Here is a 24,732-nt window from a genome sequence, read left to right on the forward strand (position 1 = left end):
AGCTGACATGCTGTTTGAGCACCACCACTGCTGTGACCCTGGAATTTCTTTGACTCATCACTGTTTGTTCTTTAGTTTCTGTCTGTGGTTTTTAGCACCCAGGCCTCTGAAAACACAAAGAGGAAGAAAGTTGATGGCTTTAATATTTCTTCCTACTGGAAATCATCTGCGCTCACTGGAAGCAAACATTTGCTGTTTTAATCAGCTGTCGCCACAACTCAACTCCCACTCGCTCTTGTAAGACCCCTTTAAGTGATACACAGTGAAAGTAGACGCATCCTCTTTTTCAGTTCTGTATTTAAATAAGGAAATTAATAATACACCATATTGAAATAAAAACATTTCAACAAGCATTTATTAGGTACATAAACTTCCGTATTTCCGTAAAAAATAAATAATGAAAGCATGAAGACCAACTACATTCTCATGCCAAAATATAAATTAAATAATTACTTATAGAAACAATGTTAAAAGTCTAACATAATTCAAATAAATAAATAAAGTGCTTTTTTTCTAACTGAAAGGTGTCTTTAAAATAGATGCTTATAGCTTCACAGCACTAATTCACAATAAATAATACCTTGAAAATGATGGCACAAAAAATGGTGCCTCAGAATTACAGCTTTTTTAATTTGAAGCCCTTGTCCCCGCCTCCCCCCCCCCCCCCCCCTTTCAGGTCAGCAGCCCACTGCAAGTGGCAGTGACCTAGGCACAGTTGTTGCTCCCTGTCAGTGCATTCCTGGAGAAAATGAGCTGTTGGTAAGCTCCTAAAGGATTAGCGAAAAGGGAAAATGTCCTTTAGAGAAGGCTCTGATGAGAGTCAACTGCACTGATCCAGCTGTGGCTAGCAAGAATGACTCCAGAATCACCTCCATCACTTTTCACAAGCCGTTTTTTCTGTCTGCTTTTTCTGGTTTCAGTGGTTTCTCTCCTGTCTGAGACCTCTTTAAAAGACTTAGAGTACTGTTGTCAACTAACTACGCAATCAGGGAATCCCTACTCTCTAGATGCTGATAAAAATGTGAACGTATGAGGCAGGAGGAAATGAGCTGCCAGAAGCTGGGTGGTGACATCTCCTATTTTTGCCTTCCTGGAGGAGGTAAGACAGTTTTGTTCTTTGCTTTAGGACAAGTTGTCAGGCCTGGTGTTTGCCCTAGAAAGAAATAAAATGGAAAAGGAGAAAATTAAATGTAGTCCATGGAACGAGTATCATAGAATCACACAATGATAGAATGGTTTGGGTTGGAAGGGACCTTAAGGACCATCTAATTCCAACCCCCCTGCCATGGGCAGGGACACCGTCCATCAGACCGCGTACCCCTTGCTGGAATCAGATGAAGTCAGCCACTAAGGGTTTGTGCTTCTGTGTCTAAGTCCCTTAAAAGCTGTTAAATAGGATGCAAAGGGACACTGGTCTGTAGGCACCTTTTCACAAGTATTCAGTAACTCCATGGGCTTCCATATTTTGATGCTCCACTTAATACCTTTTGGGAATGATTTTCGCCCACATATCTAAATACCTAATTTTTCATTAGTTCTGAAAATGTATTGGTGCTTTGTACTACTGCAAGCAAAAGAAAACCAGTCAGTTAATGCCTGAATTTCTAGAGGACTGAGCTCTTGAGCTTTGTTTTTTAATATGCTTGTGCCTTACAAGAGACGTAGCTAATATCTGCGTGGGTGGCATGTCACCACAAGAAACTGAACCTAACATCATACTTAAACCACAAAGCGATCACAATATTTGTCCCAGTTAGTGAACTGAAATAGTAGCAACTGGCTGAGGAGATAGAGTTTTTGAACTATTTATGCAGTGAATGTTTGCTGGCTTATTTAAAATACTGCTTTTCAATTAACTGTGCTCATTGAGAACAAATGACTCACTTGTCCAAAATTGCCTTGATAATCAGCTTCACCCAGGGAGCAGTGGGGTCCAGGCACACTTCTCTGCCGTCTTTCAGAGTAGCTCTGCAAACAGAGAAAAAAGGAAGGGGAAAGGTCTATTTAGTGAATTCCAAGGCAATTTCTCTTTCCTCTTGTAACATCAGAGTTTTCTAGATATACACTGACACAATCTTCTTTAAACCATATCATTTGAGGCTGCAATCTAATCTATAGATTAATCTAACCTAACTGGTTCTTATCATCTCACATCTCCTTGTTTGAATGCATCAAATTATTTCATGGACTCACTGTTTTCAAAGTTGCTTCTTTTTTCACATTGCCCCATTTGTATTTATGATGTTGTTTAACTGAGGAGCTGAATCTTTCCATCTTGGTTTAGAAACTGAACTGGATAGTCCATAGGAATTTTGTCACAGAAATTTCTGGAATTGTGACTGCATTACATGACTTCTGTGCTAATGGTGTTTTTTTTCATTGACTTCAGTAGAGGTACGATCACATTTTTGCCCTAGCCATTAAAATTTGTATTTTGATAATTTGCTCAATACAGCTCAATGGCTTTAATTCTCTTTTCTTATGCTGGTGAAATTCTGAGGTTTAGAAATTTATTTGTTTTTTTGATGGCTGCAGGTTTAAGTTAAAATACTGCAAGGAGTGTTTATGAAGCAGAGATTTGCAGAACTAAGATGCAACAGATGACACATGGTAGAACATTCGTAGGAGCATCACGCATTGCTCTCTTGGATTCTGAGTAGCCACGCCTGCTGGCTTGTTACATCTTTCAGAGAACCCTTACATCACCCTTAATGTAAAATCTGTTTCCTTCTTGTTAAGTAACAGGGAGGATTTTGCATAAACACTTACATGACTTCAACATTCTTGCAGTGAGGCCCGCTGGGGGTGAGGTTCACGTTCTGGATAAATTTGGGGTGGATGAACTTGGAGTGGGTCTCTATGCACTGGCACCGGAGTTCAATCCCTGAACGGGCCAGGGCCATACCTGTAAGACAAGAAGGAAAAAAGAGGTATTGTATGGACTGTTTCACTATTTTTGCAGGAAACACAACATATTCTTTTTGCTTAGAGTATTAGAAATAATTATTCTCTTTAGGAGCCTGAGGACTTGAAAAATTTGCTTTCACCTGTTCTTTTAAGCTGCTTAAGCCTTTAGCTATCCAAAAACTGCTGTTACAGCAACCAGTGGTATAAGGAAATGGAAAATAATAATGACTGAGCCCTGGCAGTTCTAACACTGGGCTTTTATTTGGCTTATCTCTGCACCTGGCCACATCATATTATACGTGGAATTACACCTTGTATCTGAGAATATGATCTAGCTCCACAGAGTTATTCGCTGCATTTTTAAGACGCGAAATACCTCCCTTACCAGCATTCACACTAGCAATTACTTATGAGAATGTTGGGAAGGATTTCTTTACCTTCGGTTCCGATCACTGAGATCAGGAGAAGAGCCATGCCAGCAGCCACAACCTTGCCCATCATGATGAGAGAGTTTCTTCCTGGTGTCACCGGCGTCTGGTCGTGCAGTGAGGTGAGGAGAGCTCCTAAAGCCCTGAGGGTGGCCAATGTCTGTACTCTGGTACCTGCCCTGGTTATATACTGCCCTGGCCCCCCCGCATCCTCCAGTGTCATGCATGGGTCATACCCATGGAAACTCCTGAACCTGTAAGATTCCGTTGTAGAATGAGTCACGGTGGCACGGGTAAACCCCCTTCCCTCGATGACCACAAATTGCTTTTCATCAACAGAAAACTCTTTGCTAATTAAAACAAGATAAAACATAGAATATGTACAAAATAGCCCTTTACTTAGCTTTCTGTAATCAGTATATTTTGTGTAATACTCATTTTCTTGTGATTGTTTTCTTCTGTACCTGCATACTTTTGCTGTTTTTATTGTGTTACTTGTTGTGACTTTCCCTTCTAGAGGAGGACATTTGATCTCTGACTTTGCACCTGTGTGTCTATAGGCTTTGTGTATGTATGTTTTAAATACTGTCATTATTAGAAGAAATTATGGAACCAGAAACTACTGTTTTTTAGAAATGCTGGGCACTAGAACTGGATTTTAATGAGCTCTCCTACTGATATGCAATTACATTTAAAAAAATATTTTCTGAGATTACTTATGGTACTTTTGAATACATTAATACCTAGCATCACTGAAATAAGCAACAAAATACAGAATGACTTTGGAGTGCTACTGAGAATGTTGAATTTTGAATTTAGGCAGAGGAAAATTCCAAAAGCTGCTGTGGGATTCTGGTTCTGGCATTAATTGAGGTATTTTTGTAAATTCAAATTTGGTTCTGCAAAGAAAAGAGTTCTCCTATTATGATAAAACTAAAGAAAAACTGGTAATGAGATTGAGGATCTCATATCAACTGGTAATGATAAGAGGATTATTCAGATAAAGTCAGATATGTACAACCATTTTTATTAACAATAGAAAATGACACTTAAATACAAGCATGAGATTTTTGTTGCTTAAAGGATCAAGGAATCTTTTTATTGTTTTTCTGTCAGTTAATAGGGACAATCCAAAGAACAAAACATAGGACCAAATATGAACGAATATGTTTCTTGTTCTCTGACTCATCATGAAGGACACAGATTTAAGTATGCCAGGTGTAATTCCACTTAATATTACCATAAGTACCAGTGTCTGTAGTTGTAGAAAGCTATATAAATAGAGGATGGGTTCTGATTAATAGCCAAATAAAGTGTGTAGACATGGAATTAAGCACCTGTTTTTCCCGTAAACTTTTATCTTGCAGTGAACGTAGCTGGATCAGGTAATGTGAGCATCTAAGTACTTAATAACAGCCTTTCTTTGTGAAACCAGAAGTCTGCCTGATGAGTATCCTCTCTTCAAATGTGGCTATCAGCAGATGTCTGGGAACACATAAGAAAAGGTCAGGTGTGTTTGAGACTTATCCCTTTTACTGTCCCATGTTGTTTCTGGTTTTGTTTGATGCCACCTGCTACTTTTATGGAAAAACAGGTGTTTGGAATTAATCCTTATTGCTCATTTCCATCTTGTTCTTAATTCTATAGACCTCTACCACATCTCCTCCAGATGATTTCGATACAAATTGTCCTGTTGGGTTGCTCATTCCCATATCTGGACTTTTTCACCCCCCAACACACTATTTCCATGAGCAGCAAACAGTCTACAGAAATGTAAACTCAGGTATCAATGGAAATTCTTCTGGCCTACACACAGGGAGAACATGGAAGTAAAAATGACATTGGTGTGCAGACCTTGTCCAAAGAAACCCAAGAAACTATTCTTTGTCTTAATTTCATTAAAGTTTTTCATTAACTCAGAGATAAATTTATTGCTTCTGTACAGCGTGTGGAATGAAGGTGATATCCTTTGTGCTCTTTGTGTAAAGCTGACTGCCTGTTGCATTTTAAGGAAACAGCATTTCTGCTTTCTTGATTTAGATAGACAATTTGTGGCTATTGTACCTCATTACTAGTCAAACACAAGGAAAGGGCTTAGATGCCTTACATCTGATGCAATGACTACAGGGCAACAAGTTTGATATAAAGCAATAAGAGCAACTGAGAAGAGAGTTCTGGAGCCTGTGTTTTGATTTGCAATTTAAAAATCAAAGACAGAAAAGCAAGAAGTAGTGAGTGGAGACTCACCCTTCAAAAACCCACAACCAACAAATGTAAAATTTCTTTTGTGGTTATAGAGAGAAGTCAGAAAAGATGAACCATAAATGAAAACATCACATGTTTTATTGTAAACTTCCATGATTTGTGTGAAAGAGAGGAGTTGCTGTTTCAATTGCTTTACAACGTTCTATTCTGGGAGATGGGAGACAGGTAATGACATGAACTAAAAGCTACTGAATTTTTAAAGCATACAGTCTCTGACTAAAAATAATACTTTCTAAGCCTTAAATATGACTATCATAAACAACATATGGCAGCCTCCAGCTTCAGAACCGTTTTCATTATCATGAGTTTTATTACTTATTGGTGATAAGGTTTCTGAGAAATGATGGACTTGTCAGCAATATGACACCCCTGAATGCCGGCTAGAGGCTAATCTAACATCCTGCATCTGACTTTTGACATTGTTGTGTGGTACAGAAGTCCCTGCCCAAGTCACATAGCAAACTGGCACACGTTACAGTATTTTGAATCAATTTGTAGGTGCTACCACAAGCCTAGAATTAGCTAATTCTGCTAGTGGAGGCTTTCTCATCAGTTTTGCTATGACATGGCAAAAGGCAGGAAAGCACTTGACTGAAAAAAATGGAGTTTCTCAGATTTTTTTCTGTGTGCTTCTCCCCAGCTTACCCCGACTAGTGAGTGACCTGGAACTTTACATTTCCTTAAGCTCCTGTGAGCAGCGGGGGATTTTTTCCCCCTGGGGTTCCTGCAGCACTGCTTTGACCTCATCTCCCCCAGTGGTTCCTCACCAGTGTCTTTACATATCCTGCCTCTAGGTCTGAAATTTTAGATCCAAACATTTAAAATATCATTTAGAAACAGCTGAATAGCTGAGTCAGTGAATGTGATAACTTCTGTTCTTCCTTAAAAGAATATTAGGTTCAGCAAGAAAATGTAGCCCTGCTTGAGCTGTAGATTTCCTTCAGGGAAATTCTTCCCTGTGTTTTCTTGTATTTCTGTGACCCTGTATGCAAAACCTATGCATACTTTTGATCCGCAAAGGGAAAATGTCTCTTCTTCTTTGCATCTTTGTCTGGCAGTCCACATCTTTTGTGTCACCTGTAGTTTCTTTGGGCTGTAAGACAGTCTCTGCTGTGAACTTTACCTGGGGCAACTTGACTGACTTGAGAGGGCCAAAACATAGAATTTACTTATAGTTACCTATACCATAGGGATGTATTTTCCCCTTACCCATGTCTTAATTTGGTAGTGACAAAAATAAACAAACAACATGAAGAAGATCTTAAGTTTGCCAGCTGTCCCACTGAATGATTTTCATATGAAAAATGTGGACTAAAGGCAATCAAGAGATACATATTTAGTACCTATCTTCCCGATAAGCTTCAGCAGTGTCTGGATCAGCCCTCTGCCAAAATATTCTTTCTCTTTTGTTTAGGTAATATGCAATTCTGAAAGATTAACACATTTGGATGAGTGCTCCTTCTCAGAAAAGGCTTACTGAAATTTGTGTGGCTGTCTGTGCCCCTCTTCCTGAAGCTGCTTATGCTTGATATTTAAGACCATTAACACAAAGAGAAATCACATTCATTTGTTTCTAAAAGCACTGGGCACGGAGTGAAGTGCATTTCCTAAATCAGTCTTCATCTGGGCATGTGTCACAAAGGTCACTGTGCGAGTGATTTAACAAATGAGCATCAATGCATGAAGTTGCACTAAGCATTGAGAACAGGTACGAGAGCCTGAGCTCTGCTGTCCCACAGCACCACTTCCTCACCGCCCAGGAGGCGACCATCCCTGTTCCTGGATTTTCCGCACAGTCTGGTGATTCTTGCTGCAGAGAAGTACAGTTGCAACACCTATGTTGGTGAATGGTTTTTTCCACATATGCTGATGATGAAAGCTTTACTTTGATGGCACGAGAAGAGCTTTCGAGTTTTGTCTCAAGAGAACCTGGCACGTGGATCTCCTTGCAGTACAAGCAAGTGCTCTAGCAATAGATGCCTATCTAACGCATCTAAACCCATCACTGTCACTTCTTGCTCTGCAAATAAAAATCATCTTCTTCGCTCTGTCTCTTCCTCTCCTGCAGTTTCTGCTAGCTGGCTTAGTTCCGCTTTTTGCTCATCTTACTAGCTCTTCTGGATCCTAGTCCAATGCATTTTTTACTCCACCCTTGCAGCATGGCTTCAAAAATTCATTGGTGACAATGTCGAGCATTACTTCAGCAAAATCCCTGAGCCTCAGTCAGAGCTTTTATTGTTGATTCAGAACTTTATTCACAGTTCTCAGTAGTCCAAAGGAATCCAAAATTGCAGTCCTTCCTTTCTGTGCTCTATGACCTATTCACAATACAATCAAAAGCCATTAAGTGTCAGTTTTGATGGAAAATATTTGTCTTTGTATATTCCTGGGGCTTCCCCGTGTATGTAGTAACTGCATAGGAAATGAAGTCATCTCCAGAAAGGGAAGTAGCATTAAAAAAAAAAAAGAAAAAGTAAAAAATAAAAAAAATGGATAGGATGCTGCCTGAAGAGTGATCAAGGTATTCATGCTACTCACAGCTATTTTTTCAAAACAAAAGTGATCTCCGTGCTTTAGTTGCATTACTAAAAAATAAACATTTCAGTAGCATTACTCAGGGGCTTTCCAAAATTTCAGTCAGTATCATCATATGTTGTCTTTCCTATTAAATAAATACCTTTTTCATTAAACATCTTAAGTAACTGAAAAGCAATCACAATACATGAACCAAAGTGTTTTTCAAACAAATATTTTAATGAGTGTGTCAAAGCCAAGACTTCCAGGCTAAGCAGAAACAGTAGTTAAGAGTAAAGAAAGAGATCACAAAATATGTGTACCACTTGCTCTTGTTCTCACACAAATTCACTCACTTCCTGGCCTCCCTTTTGAAAGTTTCTATCACCTGTGCTATTGGCAAAACTAGGTATCTGCTTTCTAGGCAGCCCAGATCTACCTGAGGGAGGAGAATGAAATGATGGTAGTTTTCCTGAAGTTACTTTCAAGCCTACTGCCAGTTAAAATTGCAAAGCAAAGCAGAATCGACAACCTCATCCTAACTGGGTATTGCAATTCTAACCATCTGCCTACAGGTGTAAATCAGGAATAAGAGAAAATCAACGGAGTCACACTTCTGCATCAGATCAGACTACAAAAAGAACAAGGTCCTGAGCTCAGATGCAGTGGGATGATGTGAAGCATGACAGCTACCAGGAGACAGAAGAAGGGTGCGTTGGCCTCACATTCCTGTGTGAATCACCATGGCATTTTTTCTTTCCAAAGTTTCAGCTGCATGGAGGAAAAATCAGTTCGAACAAGAGAGACAGAACTTACGTATATTCTTCCTGCCTGCACCAGAGCGAGGGGTGAAGACAGAGGAATGTGGAGAGGAAGGGAACTGCAGTCTGCATTTTATCCATGAGGGCCCATCCCCACTGCATGGGAAGCCAGCTGGCTCCTCGTGGGACTGATCTTCATTAAGCAGACTGTATGTATACATCATGTGAAACCAAGACAGAGTTTTTAGCTCCTTAAACTATTCACCTTTAGCACTGGAGCTGAGGGAAAATGCTTCTGACCAGGAGCCAAACTGGAGGCTAAATTGGAACAAACGCATCCTAAGAAAACTGCTCCTGGTGCAGCCCTGCTGGTAGGACACTGCGGAAACCTTAGCTGACTCCAGGCAGGTAACTTCTGAGGAATCGATTCTGCTGGTTTATTTACAGGTTCTGCTTAAATATTTGCCTTACTGGGTGCGTGACATCCGTTTAGGCAGATTAACAATTTGTATTTGTTCTGCTCTATGGTATGTTGATTTTCAATATTTGCTGTGGAAGAGTCTGGTTCCCCCTATTAATATTTAAAAATAAGGATTTGCACTTCAGTTGCACTTGGGTATTCCAATGGCTTCTGCAGTTATTATAGACACTGGGCAGGAGTCAGGAAAGTCAGCAGAGATGGGAACAGACCCTGACTGCTGTCTCTTCCCCCTAGCCCTGCTCTTCCAGAAAAAAGAGCAAAGGCATTTGCTTTTTTAGATTACTAAGACAGTGCTGGAAGGTTATGTTTTTCAGGGGAACCAAACTCATTTTTCTTGCCACTGGCTTTATTCCTTCTTTTCTTCATTGTATGTCATAATTTTATTCTTATATCAAATTGATTATTCTGACTTCTTGGCAACTCCTGCTGTAGAGAGATTCTTCTAACTCCCACGGATCCTGTAACACTGATCAAAAGTCAACACTTTTACTGCCTATTGCCTCAATATCAACAATGGGTGAGTAACAGTAGAGTATTCCTAATGGCAGACCAAAGATGTGAAACAAGACAGAAACAATACATTAATCAGTAGGTTGAACGAATGCTTTAGTTAGGACCTGTTTTACCTTCTCCCACTGCTCACAGACATGTAATAGCATACCAGAACTCCTGTGAAGGCAGTAGTTTGTGAATTTGCACCTTGATTTTTGCACAAGTAGCTCCCTAGTTTTTTAAAAGCCTAGTGATACGAAGACAGAATTTGTGGGTTTTAAGCCCTGTAGTTTGCCTGCTTTTGGAAAAGTAACTCTGTTTGCATGTAAAACATCTCAGATTTTGTGGAGCTGACATTAAAAAGACCGTTGTTCAGCAGTATAAATATATGTCTAACCACCCTGGATTAGTTATGCTCTGAATCATGTCTCCTCACATCCTATGATTCTTGTGCATTTCCAATTCACCCTGGTGCTATGGGGAAAGTGATGAAGCTATTCTTTAACTCTTCAAAATAAAGTGACAATTGAAAGTAGTCATTTTGTAATCTGATTGAAACACCTCCAACACAGATCACTTTTAACCTGAGGCAGATCCTACCTCTGTATGACTGGTAAAATATGACTGTGGGTCTGGTGTTTTCCAGACCACCATCAACCAAGATCTGACTTAGCCTGTATGGTCATGGTTACAATTGCCAGTGGTTTTATGCATTTTTCATTTACTAAATTGCATCCTGAGCTTCTGAAAGCCCACCTCTCCCACTGCCAGTCTCCCTCTGCCATCTCTTTCATACTGTTCTTCAGTGTTTGTTCTTCTGGGCTTAGATGTGCAGCTGTGCACAGGAATCCACAGAGCAACAGTGCTTCACCGCTGAAGTAGCAGTCAAGTGCCAAGAACTTCCTTGTGATATGCAGAAATCAGGGCATTCTCTGGGTAGGAAAAGACCTCAAGCCAACCTTTAGCTGCAACAGTATAAGCAAACAGCCCTTCCCAAAGGACGGCTACAGCTGTTCTTGCTGACAGAATCCAGCTTCCAGCCATGGCTGTTAATGAACAAGTTCTTTGAATAAGTCTTCTTTGCTTATTTGTTCTAGGGAAAATATTTGTCACTGAAATTCAATGCAAGATGTAAAATTCTCTCTTATGTATCATCATTTCTCTTACTTCCATCCCAGACCTAATTTAGTGTCATATAAATTAACGTAACTAGAACACAAGAATCTACCCGCTTGCCATTTAGCTTAAACTGTGTGTTGACACAGACCATTAGTGCTGTGTGCCAGACCTGAACCAGGAAAAATGTCTGAATCTTAAATGTGGATCAAGGACGTAAATATGCAGCCAAGGGTATGATTTGGTCAGCACTTTCCTGAAGGTCTGCTAATACCTGTTCATTAAGTCCTACCTGTTGTGATATCCAGTCCCAGTACAGTTAACGACAAGACGATTACGAGTGCAAGGCATGCACTAGAAGTAGTCACTGCTGAAGGTTTTACCACCCACACAAAACCCTACGCCTTCCCCATTCTTCTGAAGTGCAATAATCGCTGGAGAGTCTGGATCCTGTTAAGAGTCACTGTAAGTTTGATTCCAGCATCTCATTTATCATTTCATTTCCCAAGCAGTATGCATGACTGCACACTGGCTGACAGTCTTTATAAGGTTCATCCTGCTAATCACATGTATTCTTCAGAAAGCAGTTCCCTGGATTCTGCAAAATCTCCATGATTTCTGCAATTTTGGCAGACAAAACCTCCTTGGGTAGAATGATGATCTCAGGCAGTTTCTCACAGACTGTCAGAGCGTAAATGACAAATGCGGGAGATCTTAGGGCCCCATCTTCCTGGCTAGCCTTCACGTTTGCATCTACTTTTTGGCTTTGTTGAGGTTTTAAAAGTTCTCTCTCAGATACACGAGAACAATCTCATGTATTCTGTTTTTACTGTTCTGGTCAAGGCATTTGGCTGAGATCTGTTACACTGAAACCACTATAAATTTGCCATTTTTTAAGGATTTCAGGCACTTTGAGACAAATTTTTCTCCTTCACGCTTTGGCTTAGTGCATCCTTTCATAAAATCTTTCTGATGATCCAAAAGTAGCTCTGACTTTGCCATTACCCAGGAGGTCTGGCAGAGCTAACCTTCTGGACTTCAAGGTATAGAAATTGAAAGGAATAAAAACAACCTGATTATTTTGATGTGGTAACAGAGGGATATTGTCATTTCCCAGACCTGCAAGGAACACCATTACAAACGATCCAGTCAAGTTTTGCCAGAACCTGACTCCATGACTCAGTTTCACCTGTAACAAGGGGTGATTCATTGCTGCTGGCAAAGCAGTTAAGTGACAACAGTTACTTCTGCAACGTATGACATTGGAAGCTGGAACTTTATGTGTGAAATCTTATGTTACAAGATCGGGATGTTACAGCACATCAGCATGGCTGCTCTAACACTCCTGCTACTTACTGCACGCAGGTGTTATTGGTACTTGTGGGTTGACCACAAGTTTGGTATTGACCTCAGGTGGTGAGTGTTTGAAAAGTGGCAACACCCTTTATGAGCACTGAAGGCCTAGCAAATTAATACAGATGACATAAAAAAAAAAAAATAAATAAATCAGGTTGTAGCATCTCAAAGAATGATGACCTCATATTGTATTCAACACCCTTTGGCTGTCCAGCTGAAATAATCTCATACTTATTACCATGGTGTTAATTTGGAACCAGCTTTGGAGAAAGCTTTAATTTACACTTCTGGAGCTGCAAATGTCCCATAACCAAACTGCACCTCTCAGCTCTATTGCTGCAGTTTCAAACGCTTTTCTCCATGAAATGAGAATCACTTTGGCAACTATCACAGATGATAAAACTGTCCAGTTCAATGCACCAGGAGCAGCAATGGGGGCTCAAATGCTTTGTCTCATTTCCTACAGTTAGTGCTTACAGGTAAAATTCTCTGTAATTAATGGTTTGCAAGCATTTCTTCTGCTCTTTAGTAAGGGAGATGTAACAACTTAGTTGTATTTTTGACCAGGAAAGGTTACTGAACTACAATTTCCTTCCAGCTAATGTTGCAAAATGAGCAGGATGTGCATTTGTTGACTTGAACGTCACTTTTCATGGAAATTTTTGAAGAACACTATAGAAGTGTGTGAAAGGGGATAGCAACAGATTACACTTCCACTCATAGCCCTCGTTATTAAATTAATTAATAAGGCTTAAACTTCAAGGAATAGAACTGGAAAGAAGAAAAAAAAATGACTTCAGGAGTACGTTTGTGCAGCCTCATCCAAATGTTTAGGCTTTTATGCCCAGTTTAAGATAGGGCTCAATTTATCATCATAAGCACAGCGTACTGAAAGGTCCACTCAAAATGAAAAAGCTGATATTTTTTTTGCCCTGGCATAAATACTTCAGCCATGATAGATAAGAAGAAGTCCAAAGCTTTGTGCCACGGTAGTTCTTATTTTTCAAATCAGTGCTTTGGGACACTGCTCAGTGTTTTTCTTCCTAAAGAACTTCTGAAATAAAAATTGTGTCATCCCTTAAAATCAACATCGTGCATTCTGAAAGGAACGCTTGTTGTCCCATATCAGCCAGTATGTGTCCTACTCTTTTCACAATCCACTCTGAAAGGAAATGCCAAACATTATTGCAGTCATTCACCAAAAGAAATTCCGGATGAAAAGCATTTATCTGTTGCAGAAAGAATAAGAGTAAGTAAGGTTTTCATATTGATTTTTGAGTATGTGTCTGAGAATGTGATTTGATGCCAGTACAAAGCATGAGCAGGGTGGCACAAGTTAAGACAACTAATGCATCGCTTGCCTTCTGAAAACAATCAAAATTATACTTTATCGTTCAAGCAGAACATTAAGGCAAGTCATATCATACCATGATGAGTTCCTCCCACTCCTTTATTATCCTCTCCTTATTTCTTCTCTGAATCAAAGGTATTTCCCAATAATCCACACCTACAATACTGTTTTATTATGTTTTGGACAGATTAATCCAGAAAGGAACAGTATTTCTCATTAGCATGCAGTCAAATTAGGGTTTCTGTGAAGGACTTCTGGAACTTATTTTGAGATCTGGAAATAATAAGGGTTGAGATTTCCGAGGTGCTCATTATTATAGAGAGGTTTGTGTTTTGTTTTGCTTTTTTTTTCTCTCCCTGCTGTAGTGCAGTGCTGATCATTTTATCTTTAGGGTGATTCCTATTTTTTGATGGAGTCCCATTTTATCTTGTGGCTCGATGACAGCGGAAGTGAAATAACCAAGAAGGCAGTCCAAGAACTGTGCTGCAGCAGCGTGAACAAGAGATCAGGGCTGAGGAAGGCATAGGAATATCATCTTTTGGCATCCCCAAAGTTGTATGCCTCAAACTACATCTTAAGTGGCAGTAACGTGGCCTAGAAAATTACTTACTGTAATCCATGGTATGAGACATCAGGCATGCTGCACAGGCGGGCAGATAGCATCTGAAGGATTAGCAACAATTGCTCTAAAGCCTCGAAGAACTGAGGTGCCATCAAGTAAGTGGTAAGACAGCAGAATTATAAGACATCATGACGTTTTTATTGCAGCAGGAAAGCTACATTTATTGAGCCGTATACATTAACATGTAGATCACCTCATTTCTTGGCAAGTTCAGTCATGTTAACTTTTCCTGCTAGCAGCCATGGGCATGAATTAAGCAAGTGTTGGGCATCTCTACAACTATGCTCGATCCCTTCACTCTGACAGAAACCAACAAGGACATCAGGCACGCAGCACTGCTCAGGAAGCAGTCAGATCACACTGTTATTACTTCTCCTTTACAAAGACTATCACAACTATCACATTACAGCCGGAGCACTGGGCCGCATGTGGCTGCTGTAGGAGAAAAAGAAAACAAGCAGGCTGGAGGCAGAAGAGCAGTTGCGTAAGGCAAGCAACAGGTGCCTCACATCCTTCAGATCGTGAATATGTCTCTCAGTGATGTTTATCTGCAAAAGGCAGAGCAGCAAAATTGCATTTTGGCAGTTTTGCTGGGTCCTGTCCTCAGGCAGACGTGCCAGCCATGGCTTGTTTCAAAGTGAATCATTCCTTGTGGGGACATCCACCGGCCATTGTCATGTCATTTTACTTCGAGAGAGGAACTTTGTAATGTCTTCCAGCAAGACAATAAAGCCATACCACATCCTGTTGCAATCTTTGTGTTACACGGTGTCATCCTGGCCATCCTGTGTAGGAAGTCACTTCTGCACTAATGACACGCAAACAAGGACGCCATCATTTTGAAACAGCAGTGGTGGTCCCTCCTCAAGGACAGCAGGGCAGCTTCCTGCCTAGGAGTTGTAATCAGTATTTTAACATTTCTGCTCGTTGAGAGTGCTTTTCTTCTGAAAACACAGCATTGTGCCACATTTCTACCTAAGGTCCCGGTGTAGTTCATTAGCAAGTTCAGAATAATTTTCTGTCCCTGTAAGAGGTTGCATTAGATTCTCTCTTTCAGCATAAACCCACAGGTCAGGAACAGAAGAGAGGGGACATGTGCATGGTTTCTGACAGCACTTGTGCTCTTACCAGATGCCATCTGATAGCGTTTAGTGCAGGGCTTACCACAGGTTGCAAAACTCCAGCACCTGACCACAAGCATCCCATTTTCCTAGCTCTTGAGGAGTATCAAGAACAGCATCCCCTTACCCACAGCAGGGCTTTTGCACACTGCCACAGCAAGGCTGAATAATGCTGGCAGTGACTCAGCATGCTCTGCACGCTGCCCGCTTGCAGCGCCACAGTTCTTCCAAGTCCACGGAGCCTTTCCACACCCTTCAGCACTCTTGCACAATCAGCTGCTAATGGCTATGGTCCTAAGCATCAACGATGAAGCCAGAACCACAACACCAAGACCAGAACCTGAAGCTCCCATTCCAGCATCGGTGTTTGACTGGAGAAATTGTCTGAAATTCCCTCCAAAGACCCAAAAGGGCTTTGTGAAAAGAGAACATGGGCATGTGTATTTTCTGTCTAGTTCATATCTAGTATGGGTTAACATTCTACAGGCAAGCTATATTTGATATTTGAAGTTATACACTTGAATCTGCATGTGGATACTTAGATAAATGACCTAGTTACAACATCTGCTCTGCGTTTATAATTGCTGCTGAGGTTGCTGGATATCTGTAACAGGGGTAATCAAGACAATTTAAGTACCTTGCTTAAGGAGTGCCCATGTAAGAACATGGGCCTATTAAAAATTATCAGGTTAAGGCAAGTCCCTCATGAAATAAAAATGTTAAGAGCCACCCAGGACAAAATGAGCACTTCAATTACATTTATTGCATTTACATGATGTGAAACATTAAGTCAGAGGAAAGACAATCATGTGCTTGAAGCGCTAACCTGGAACTCAGGAGATTTCAGTCCACCTCTCGGCTTCACTGGAGAGTTTTGAGTCTCTGGGATTATCAGTCAGGGTAGGATCTGCAAAGACGCAACTGTCATCCTCTAAGGTGATTCCAGAGCAAATTAATTACATTTGAAGATTTAGGCTTTATTCCTTTGTGCCTGACTTCCCCACTGTAAGATTACCTAGCTGCATAGCTAGAAGCTGCCTGTCTCCCAGGACATGAATTACCGTGAGTTACCACAGTTCTTTTCCAGAGGTTCAGAAAAAGAAACACTCTAAGGCTTACAGCCTGAAGAAATGTTAGTTTAAAGGCCATAAGAATTCAACAATTAATGTTTTTATTTTAGGTAAAAGTGTGCACCTTTACAAAATGGGAAGAGGGGATTGCTGTAGGTTATGTGATTAAACGAATGATTAACAAAATTCTTAGACATAACAGGTACAGACTTCAGACAAGGCAAGTAAATCTAGGTTTTCTTTTTGCAGGCATAGGATTTGCGAGTTATCAAGATTTAAGACATGGATCTGGAAGATCTTTGAAAAAAAACACTCTCATTCTATCTGTTGTGCTTGAAAATAGGCAGCTTAACAGTATGAGCATAACTTTAACACTTCAGGCACTTGAACATTTTCAGATTGAAGCTGAATATGGGATTTAGTAATGCAAAAGCTTGCTTTCTTGCTTTCTACATTCTATCTACTTTACAACCCTCTAGGAAGGATTCCAGCAATACCTTTCACCCTCACTGCATTTCATAAACTAACACAAAAAATAGTATTTATGTTGGATTATGGTTTTGCTCCACACCTTAGAACAAGGAAATTTAGCTACAGCTGACACCCTGTTTTTCAATGCAAGCTGTTTTGTTTTCACAGTAATGGCAGTGATAAACACTAGTTGGAAGTTGAATTTCCTTCTAAAAACTGAATCAGGTCAAATGTAAGATTTTGATGACTTCTCTTTTGCATTACTTGACCTGATACTTAATTGGAGATTACAAGGGTCTTATTCATCCCACTGAAGTCACTGGGATGGTTTCCCTTCTGCAGTATTCACTTGTGAAATCTAAGATTTTTTCCCTTTGTCTCACATGCCTTAACAATATCATTTAAGTTAAAAATACAAGAAGGATTTTGGGCCAGTATGTGACTTGGTGCACATTTCAAACGCATAGTCATTAAAGGTATTTATGACTACCCTGTAGTCGTGCATAAGCCCTACCACCACTGCCATTTCTGCAGCATCAAATTCCTTTTAAATACACGCAACCCGGCGGTCCTTTTGAACTTTTTATTGTTCTCTCTCAGAGCGTGTAAGATAAGCAAACATAACAGGGGTACAGCTGTGAAAGGAGCATTATATTCCACTGTAATCTTTTACTTCAAAAAGCCTGAGATCATGCTTTACAAAAGTAGACCTCATTAAAGAGATGTTTTAGGATGGTATTGACTGAAGGAAATTATTAGTAACACTGGAGATAAACAGAATCCACTTGAGTGCTTCTTTATATAAACATGGATTGCAAAGTAAAGAGTCTTCCCGGTTATTATTTGAATACCATTATATAAATATCTTCCTTTTCCAGTTAATACCTAGCGTGAAACAGCAACCAGACGCTAGCATTAGGAATCAGGGCTCAAATGTAGTAAAGTGAATCAACAACACATTGATGTGAGGCCCCAAGAGCCAGCTGCTCCCCAGGGACCAGGGAGCCAAGTACAAGAACCCAGCTGGCAGGGCAGGAGCCTCACTGCCCAGAGCCCACCCCACCACAACTGAACGAGGTGAGCCAGGCAGGCCCATAGATCACAGCCAGGCTCAACCCAGAGTCAAGATCATGGCAGTAAAGCAAGTCCAAGGTCAAAGGGGAAAGCCAGTTCACAGTACAGGGGAGCAGAACAACACAGTCCTTGACCATACAGGTCCACAGATGACGCTGAACAAGACACCTACTTCCAACACAGTTCAGGAAAAAGCTAAAGCACCAAAGCCAGAGCTTAAATGAGCTTCAGGGCCCCTGGGCATGGGGGTGTGTATGGAGGAGGCTGCAGATGAGGCCAGTCAAGGCTATTAGGGCCAATTAAAATCACAGAATCATTAAGGTTGGAATAGACCTCTAAGATCACTGGCACTCTCAGAGCCCCCAAGAGCAGGCAATCCGTGGTGCAATGAGATCACTAATGCTAGAAAAGCTGTTTTGGCCTGCTAGTCATTTTTAGAGGGCTTTAATGAGGTTCTTGAAAGACTCAGCTGGAAATACTGAAGGGGCAAATCTTCTGCAGGAACAAAAAGCTGTAATAATCCACAGCATTTCTTCCTTCAGTTGTAGAGTAGGAAATTTCAAGTTTCAGCTTTAGAAGGGACCTCTGTGCTTTTCCTGAAGGCTTGCTTTCTTCCCCTATCTAATAAACAGAAATAAAATTCAAACTAAATCATTTCTGAAAGGGAAAAATACAGAGGCTTTTCTTCCAGTTCTGGCACACCAGTAAAGACTTTTCAGAATCTCTTTGCCTCCCATCTTCAAACAGCAGCCAAGCTGTAGATATATTGCTTTATTTGAATTGTATCCAGTACACACCTCTCAGTGTAAACAGTCCTTTACTCTGTGAGAACACCTGCTCAGTGCCAGATATTGAAGGGATTTTTAATCACAAGTGCTTTCTATGGGCTTGATCTTGTGTCCTTTGTCACCAGTGGCAAAACTTCCTAGCGCTGTTTCATGGTCCAGTTGTTGGCTGTGGATGCCTTTGGTTTTGCTGAAAGCTCAGAAGTGCCACTAGTCATGAGATGTTAGACTGAATTTATTCACATTGCCCAACTAGAGGTGTTACCTAGACGCAGCTTGTTAGCACTAATAACCATTGCTCACTTTTTTTTTCTAGGTCAGTGGCTTTTACTGTTGTAGCAGGAAAGAAAAAATGCTGAAGCACATGCCCCAAGACATGATGCAGAAAGAGATGAAACATTTCCCCCCACATTTGGTAAGGTATTTGTTTTTCAGCAAGACACAGCAGTACATTAGCAGGACGTTTTGATAACACCAAAAGTGTCATCAATTAAATGAATGTGAAAAAGGTAAAATGCCTGAAATATGATCCCACTTCCCCTGAAGATTTTCAATTGTATGTTTAAAAGCTTTGTGACCTATTTTAAGGGTCTGCCCCAGTACAAGGACTAAATTGGTTTCTTTAGGATAGCTTTGAACCAACGTAGAGAATGATCTGATATTCATGTGATTTTCACAACGTGACAAAGAGGTGCTCACGTTCTATTTTATGAGGAATATCATTTATGATACAATATTGAAAGCAATAAGCAGTGACAAGTTACTGCACGCATAGACAAACCACCCAGGAAATAGCAAGCTGTTGAGAGTTCCTCTTCCACACAGGTGCTCCATTGTATTATAAAGCCTGTTCTGGAGTTTGTGCTTGCTGTGGTTTTGCTGTGTCAGCTTCAGGCATATCCACCTGGTCCTGGAAGTTCGGATTATCCTCATGGGTCATAACCCGTAAGAAGCTTACGTTTACTAGAGAGACATGTCACACATCAGCCTCAGTGACAAGTGTATGATTGGGAGGATGTCACCACATCTAAGCCTCTAGCAGGTGATTCCATGCTGGCAAACCTCCCAAGGACTGCAGCACACCACTAGCTCAATCATTTTGTGCTCATAGATCCAGCAGGCAAGAGTTCAGTGCTATATACAGTACTGGGACCTATCTTGTTTAATATCTTTATTGATGACCTAGATAAGGGGATTGAGTGTATCTTCAATAAGTTTGCAGATGACACCAAGTTGGGAGGTAGTGTCAATCCGCCTGAGGGTAGGGTTGCCCTTCAGAGGGATCTGGATAGGCTGGACTGCTGGGCTGAAGTTTAACAAGGCCAAGTGCCAGGTCCTGCACTTTGGCCACAATAAGCCTACACAGTGCTATAGGCTTGGGGCAGAATGGCTAGAGGACTGTGAAAAGGAAAGGAACCTGGGAATGTTGATCAATGTTTGGCTGAACATGATCCGGCAGTGTGCCCAGGTGGCCAAAAAGGCCATTTGCATCCTGGCTTGTATCAGGAATAGTGTAGCCAGCAGGAGCAGGGAGGTGATCGTCCCCATTTACTTGGCTCTGGTGAGGCCACACCTCAAGTCCTGTGTTCAGTTTTGGGCCCCTCGCTACAAGAAGGACATTGAGGTGCTTGAGCAAGTCCAGAGAAGGGCGACAAAGCTGGTGAGGGGTCTGGAGCACAAGTGTTATGTGGAGCAGCTGAGGGAGCTGGGATTATTTAGTCTGGAGAAGAGGAGGCTCAGGGGAGACCTTATTGTACTCTACAACTTCCTGAAGGGAGGTTGTGATGAGAAAGGGGTTGGCCTCTTCTCAGATAACTAATGATAGGACTCAAGGAAATGGCCACAAGTTGTGCCTACAGAAGTTTAGGTATCAGGAAAAACTTTTTCTCTCAAAGAGTGGTCAGGCACTGGAACAGCCTGCCCAGGGAGGTGGTGGAGTCACCATCCCTCGCTGTGTTCAAGAAGCACCTGGACAAGATGCTACAAGATATGATTTAGTAGCTTAGTGGGTACTATTGGTGATAGAACAGTTGGACTAGATGATCCTGTAGGTCCTCTCCAACCTTGTGCTTCTATACAACTGCAGCATCTGATGGGAAGATGTTTAGCCTCTTAGCAGTCTAGCCACTCATTCATCTGAAAGCTCAAAGAACGGATATTTACCTCTTCATAACAATGGCAGAAACAACTTTGTGCATTTCTGACAGAGAAGCCTACAATGAACACTTCTTCAGGCTTCAACATTTTTAATCCAGATTTGCTTTAGTAGTACTTGGCCTTGCTAGGAATATTTGGATTTGTCTTTGCAAATGCTTCATAGACTGTAGTATCATTTAGCTTTGTACATGACCATTTGTTTATTTATTTTTGCCACTGAACCATGGTGGAGCTTGTAAATGAAGGTGAACACCTCATGGCCTTACTATTATTTCTTGCCCATGATGATCTCCTGATGTCCTTGACTATGACCTCCTATCCGCGTCAGCTCCCCCAGCCTCAAACTCAACACAGGTAGGGTAGCGCTTTGGTAGGGAAGTGCTAAGTATGGGTCCTCAGGTGCAGCAGGCTGGCCATGCTGGGGAGAGCTTATGACCATCCAAGTCTGTCCCCTCCTGCCCTTTTCTCTGTCCCAGTCATCACAGTAAAATGCAGCACAAAGTGTAATTATAGCACTCCTTGAAGCAACCTCATTAGGAAATCAATTTTTTCCCCCACAGATATTTTAGCTAGGAGCACAAAACACCCTGCTCCCGGCAACCCACTCTAGAAGTTTTGCCTCCCACCGTTTCTTTGATTGAATAAATACAAGGTAAGCAATTCCTAGCCCTGTAGTAGTGAGTTTCTCCTTACACAGCAGGAGAAACGCGGTTAGCCCTTTCCGTGCTTCCTTCACCCTCCCTGTGGCACAGGCAGGCGCACAGTTCCACCTTGAGGCCAAGTCGGACACAGCAGCCTTTTGTCACCGACGTTCAGAGCTTGCCCTTAATGGTAAGGAGCAGACCAAGACCAAGCCCAAAATCCTAGTCTAGCCATGCACTTTTCTAGCACGTTGAGATCATTCCACCTGACCATTATTTGTGTGCAAGATTTTGCTATTGCCCCGGAAGCTGTGGCTGTTGTGACTGTAGTTGTTCCCCACCATTATCCCCAGCTGTCATCACATTACTGTTATTAGATCTGATCCTATATCCTCAAAAGGCCACTGATGGGAGACTTAATTGATACATGCTGTAAAGTACTTACAGCATGCAACTTAGCCTCTTGAACTGGAAGTTTTCGCTTTCCTTATGGACTTCAGGTCAATGAGCACATGCCCCCAGGTAGAGCTGTGGAACTTTGATAAATTTGCATTTTCATCTATCTTCTTTGCTTTAATGAAATATAAAATATGAAGATATTCCTTTATTTTATATACATTTTAGTAGTTTATTTCTATTCCTGTATTACATTAGCACACTTCTGAAATTTGTACTTAATAGAAATAAGCGTTTTTATTTTGAACAGTAACTTTTAAAATATTCATTATTGACCTACTGGCTAATTCTAACTCTTTTTATATAGTTATAAACTGAACATTTTTGTTCCTTTGATAAAAGAGACTACTGCATCCTGCCTTTTGTTTCTAATATTTTATTCTTCTACATCAGCCCTTTCTCCTCTCCTTTACTGGGGAATGTGGTGGACACTGTTTTCCTCTGGGAAAACGTCAGAAAAAGTACCCATATCACCTGGGTCCTCTGCCTGCCCACCCACCAATTCATGCTGACACCTGAGGAGGTCCCAGTCCACAGCTTTCCCTGACAAAAACTTTGTTAACCCTTTGTCCATGTTCTCTGTTTAGCCCCCAATTCACTGACTCATCTTTTTTTTTTTTTTTATTTTTTGCCTCATCCAGACAAATGATTTAAAGGTCTATAATTTCGCAGACTCACAGAAGACTTAGCTTTCAAAATGGGCTTCTAGCTGTCATTTTCAAGTCTGGATAAACCAAGACAGGTTTAAGTGAGGGGTCTGGCATCTGGGTTTGTATCTACACATTTCATATACCAAACTTCCTATTTCTTTCATCTTTTCTGTATTTGATGTTTCTTTAAATTTTGAAAGCTACTTTTAGAAAGGTCTAATAGCCTCATTAACAGTTTAATTACACAGGCTTTTAAAAGATCTTCCCAACACAAACAACTTATTTTTCCCTGAACTACAAAGAGCCACTAGAGTATTCTCAGCAGTGCCTTTTACTCTGATACACAGATGCTGACAGGCCTGACAACCCCTCAACCAGCAAGAGAGCAATTTTATTCCAGCTTTGCCAAGTGAAATGCAAGCTTCTGTCGAGAATAACTCAATCAGCCAAGCAGCATCCTCGGGGCCGCACCACCTGGTGGTGTTTTCACTCCACTGCATCTTTATTAACCAAGGGTTACAGGACAGGTGTTACTCAAAAGCTCATAGGTGTTTCCCTGTGTTATTTTGTTGACAGAAATTAGACAAGACGGTTAGTATTAGTACTTACATTGGAATGGCATTTCTGTTTCTTTAGAGACCAGCACGAAGGCTCAAATATATATCAGGAGCTTTCATCATCTGAAGAGTGAATAAAATGAAGAAATAAGAAACAAGCCCAATGTAGGAAAGTAGTTAGCATATCACATTATTTTTGTTAGTATATAGCACTTAGATTAATCTTTTGAATTCAATACCATTTTCTGAGTTAATATATCTAAAGAAGGCTTGCAATAAAATATCTTTCTCAAAAAGAACTTGAATGAAAGCAGAAAAAAATCAGAAAGCAGAAGGGTAAACAACTTAAGTAAGAACTGACAGAAATTTTGAATTTCACAAGAACCTCTGACAAGAGAGTCTTTTTTTTCCCCATCTGGCTGCTACATTACACTTGTATTCATTTTACAAGAGAAACTTCAAGTTCAAACATTTTAAATCCAAATACATGTTTGCATGGATACTGTATTCAGACCAAGAAAATATATCCCTTCTGAACATGCTTTTACAGCAAATGATAAAAATTACTATTATACAGTAATGCAGAGCCCCATCAGCTTGTATAAGTGTTGCAAACATGTGCACAATGACCACAAATTTAAGCTCCATGGTACAAAGAATTTGAAGTTCCTTGATTTGAGTGTCTTAGCTCAGCCACATTTAACTACATTTGATGCTATGCTTGTATTTTGTGATAAGAAGGCAAAAAGCACAGGTAAAGTCCTTTAAATGAATACACCACGGATGTTATGTCCAGCATTGCAGTCCCAGTCACCCTGGAAGATGGAGCAGAGCGAGAGCAATGACCCCTGCAAATCCCAGGTGCACATTTTGCTGTAGAAACCACAAGAGGCCAGTGCAAGCTCACCCTATGGGGCTGCAGGTTGCTTGCAGCACAAGCTCAGCTGACAGTAGCAGACACCCTGCCCCACTGCTTCCCTGACACTGATTTGGGCTCACTACACCTCTTGGTCACCTCAGCTGCAAAGCAAGTCCTCTTGTAACTTAGCATAACAAGCCAGGCAGAGCCACAGATTGTAGCCATGTTGAACCACACATCCAGTTACCAGGCAAGGTTACAGTGATGATGCAGGTCTGAAAAATCCACACAGGTCAAAATCAGGTCATGCAGCAATTGCTCACTTAAGTCTATAACAACTTCAAAGGAATTTAGTTTACATATCACAATCAATAGAATCCACAGCTAAACACAAACATTACTATGACCAGGACAGAGACAAATCCTCCTATAACACAACTCAGTAAAAAGATCCTTCAATTAGATCTTAAATAGAGTCTTGGACCAATGGTCAGGGATCAGGGGTGGGGAGATCCCAGGTGAGGCAGATCAGGGTTATTAAGGCCAATTGTTGCTGTTAGACCCCTAATACTGAATGAGATCATACTTTTCATTTTGC

At 40.8% G+C, this 24,732-nt stretch overlaps 2 protein-coding genes and 1 long non-coding RNA gene across 4 annotated transcripts in view; 1 reads left to right on the forward strand and 2 right to left on the reverse strand.

Annotated features, from left to right (window-relative positions):
• Window positions 1-279: 279 nt before the first annotated feature.
• Window positions 280-3,484, reverse strand: LOC101803817 (interleukin-8). The gene is made up of 4 exons (XM_005012751.6): window positions 3,345-3,484; window positions 2,770-2,905; window positions 1,885-1,968; window positions 280-1,153 (listed from the first exon to the last, which is right to left on the reverse strand). Exons 1-4 carry the CDS (start codon window positions 3,406-3,408, stop codon window positions 1,123-1,125), a joined length of 315 nt encoding a protein of 104 aa, XP_005012808.3. The 5' UTR covers window positions 3,409-3,484; the 3' UTR covers window positions 280-1,122.
• Window positions 3,485-19,138: 15,654 nt separating this feature from the next.
• The window catches only part of RASSF6 (Ras association domain family member 6), a 32,673-nt gene continuing 27,079 nt past the window's right edge, over window positions 19,139-24,732 (forward strand). Inside the window, exon 1 of the mRNA XM_027457022.3 lies at window positions 19,139-19,229. The gene's annotated coding sequence lies outside the window, so the exon portion shown is untranslated. The remainder of the gene's footprint in view (window positions 19,230-24,732) is intronic.
• Window positions 22,190-24,723, reverse strand: LOC106014934 (uncharacterized). Of its 2 annotated transcripts, none has more exons than XR_001186604.5 (4): window positions 24,494-24,723; window positions 24,183-24,409; window positions 23,328-23,398; window positions 22,190-23,218 (listed from the first exon to the last, which is right to left on the reverse strand). It is a non-coding gene; the product is annotated as an uncharacterized lncRNA (long non-coding RNA). The 2 variants fall into 2 exon arrangements; XR_002399074.4 differs by having other exon boundaries at window positions 24,183-24,295; window positions 24,382-24,723.

Source organism: Anas platyrhynchos, chromosome 4 (assembly GCF_047663525.1).
Source record: "Anas platyrhynchos isolate ZD024472 breed Pekin duck chromosome 4, IASCAAS_PekinDuck_T2T, whole genome shotgun sequence".
In the NCBI taxonomy this organism is placed as follows: domain Eukaryota; kingdom Metazoa; phylum Chordata; class Aves; order Anseriformes; family Anatidae; genus Anas; species Anas platyrhynchos.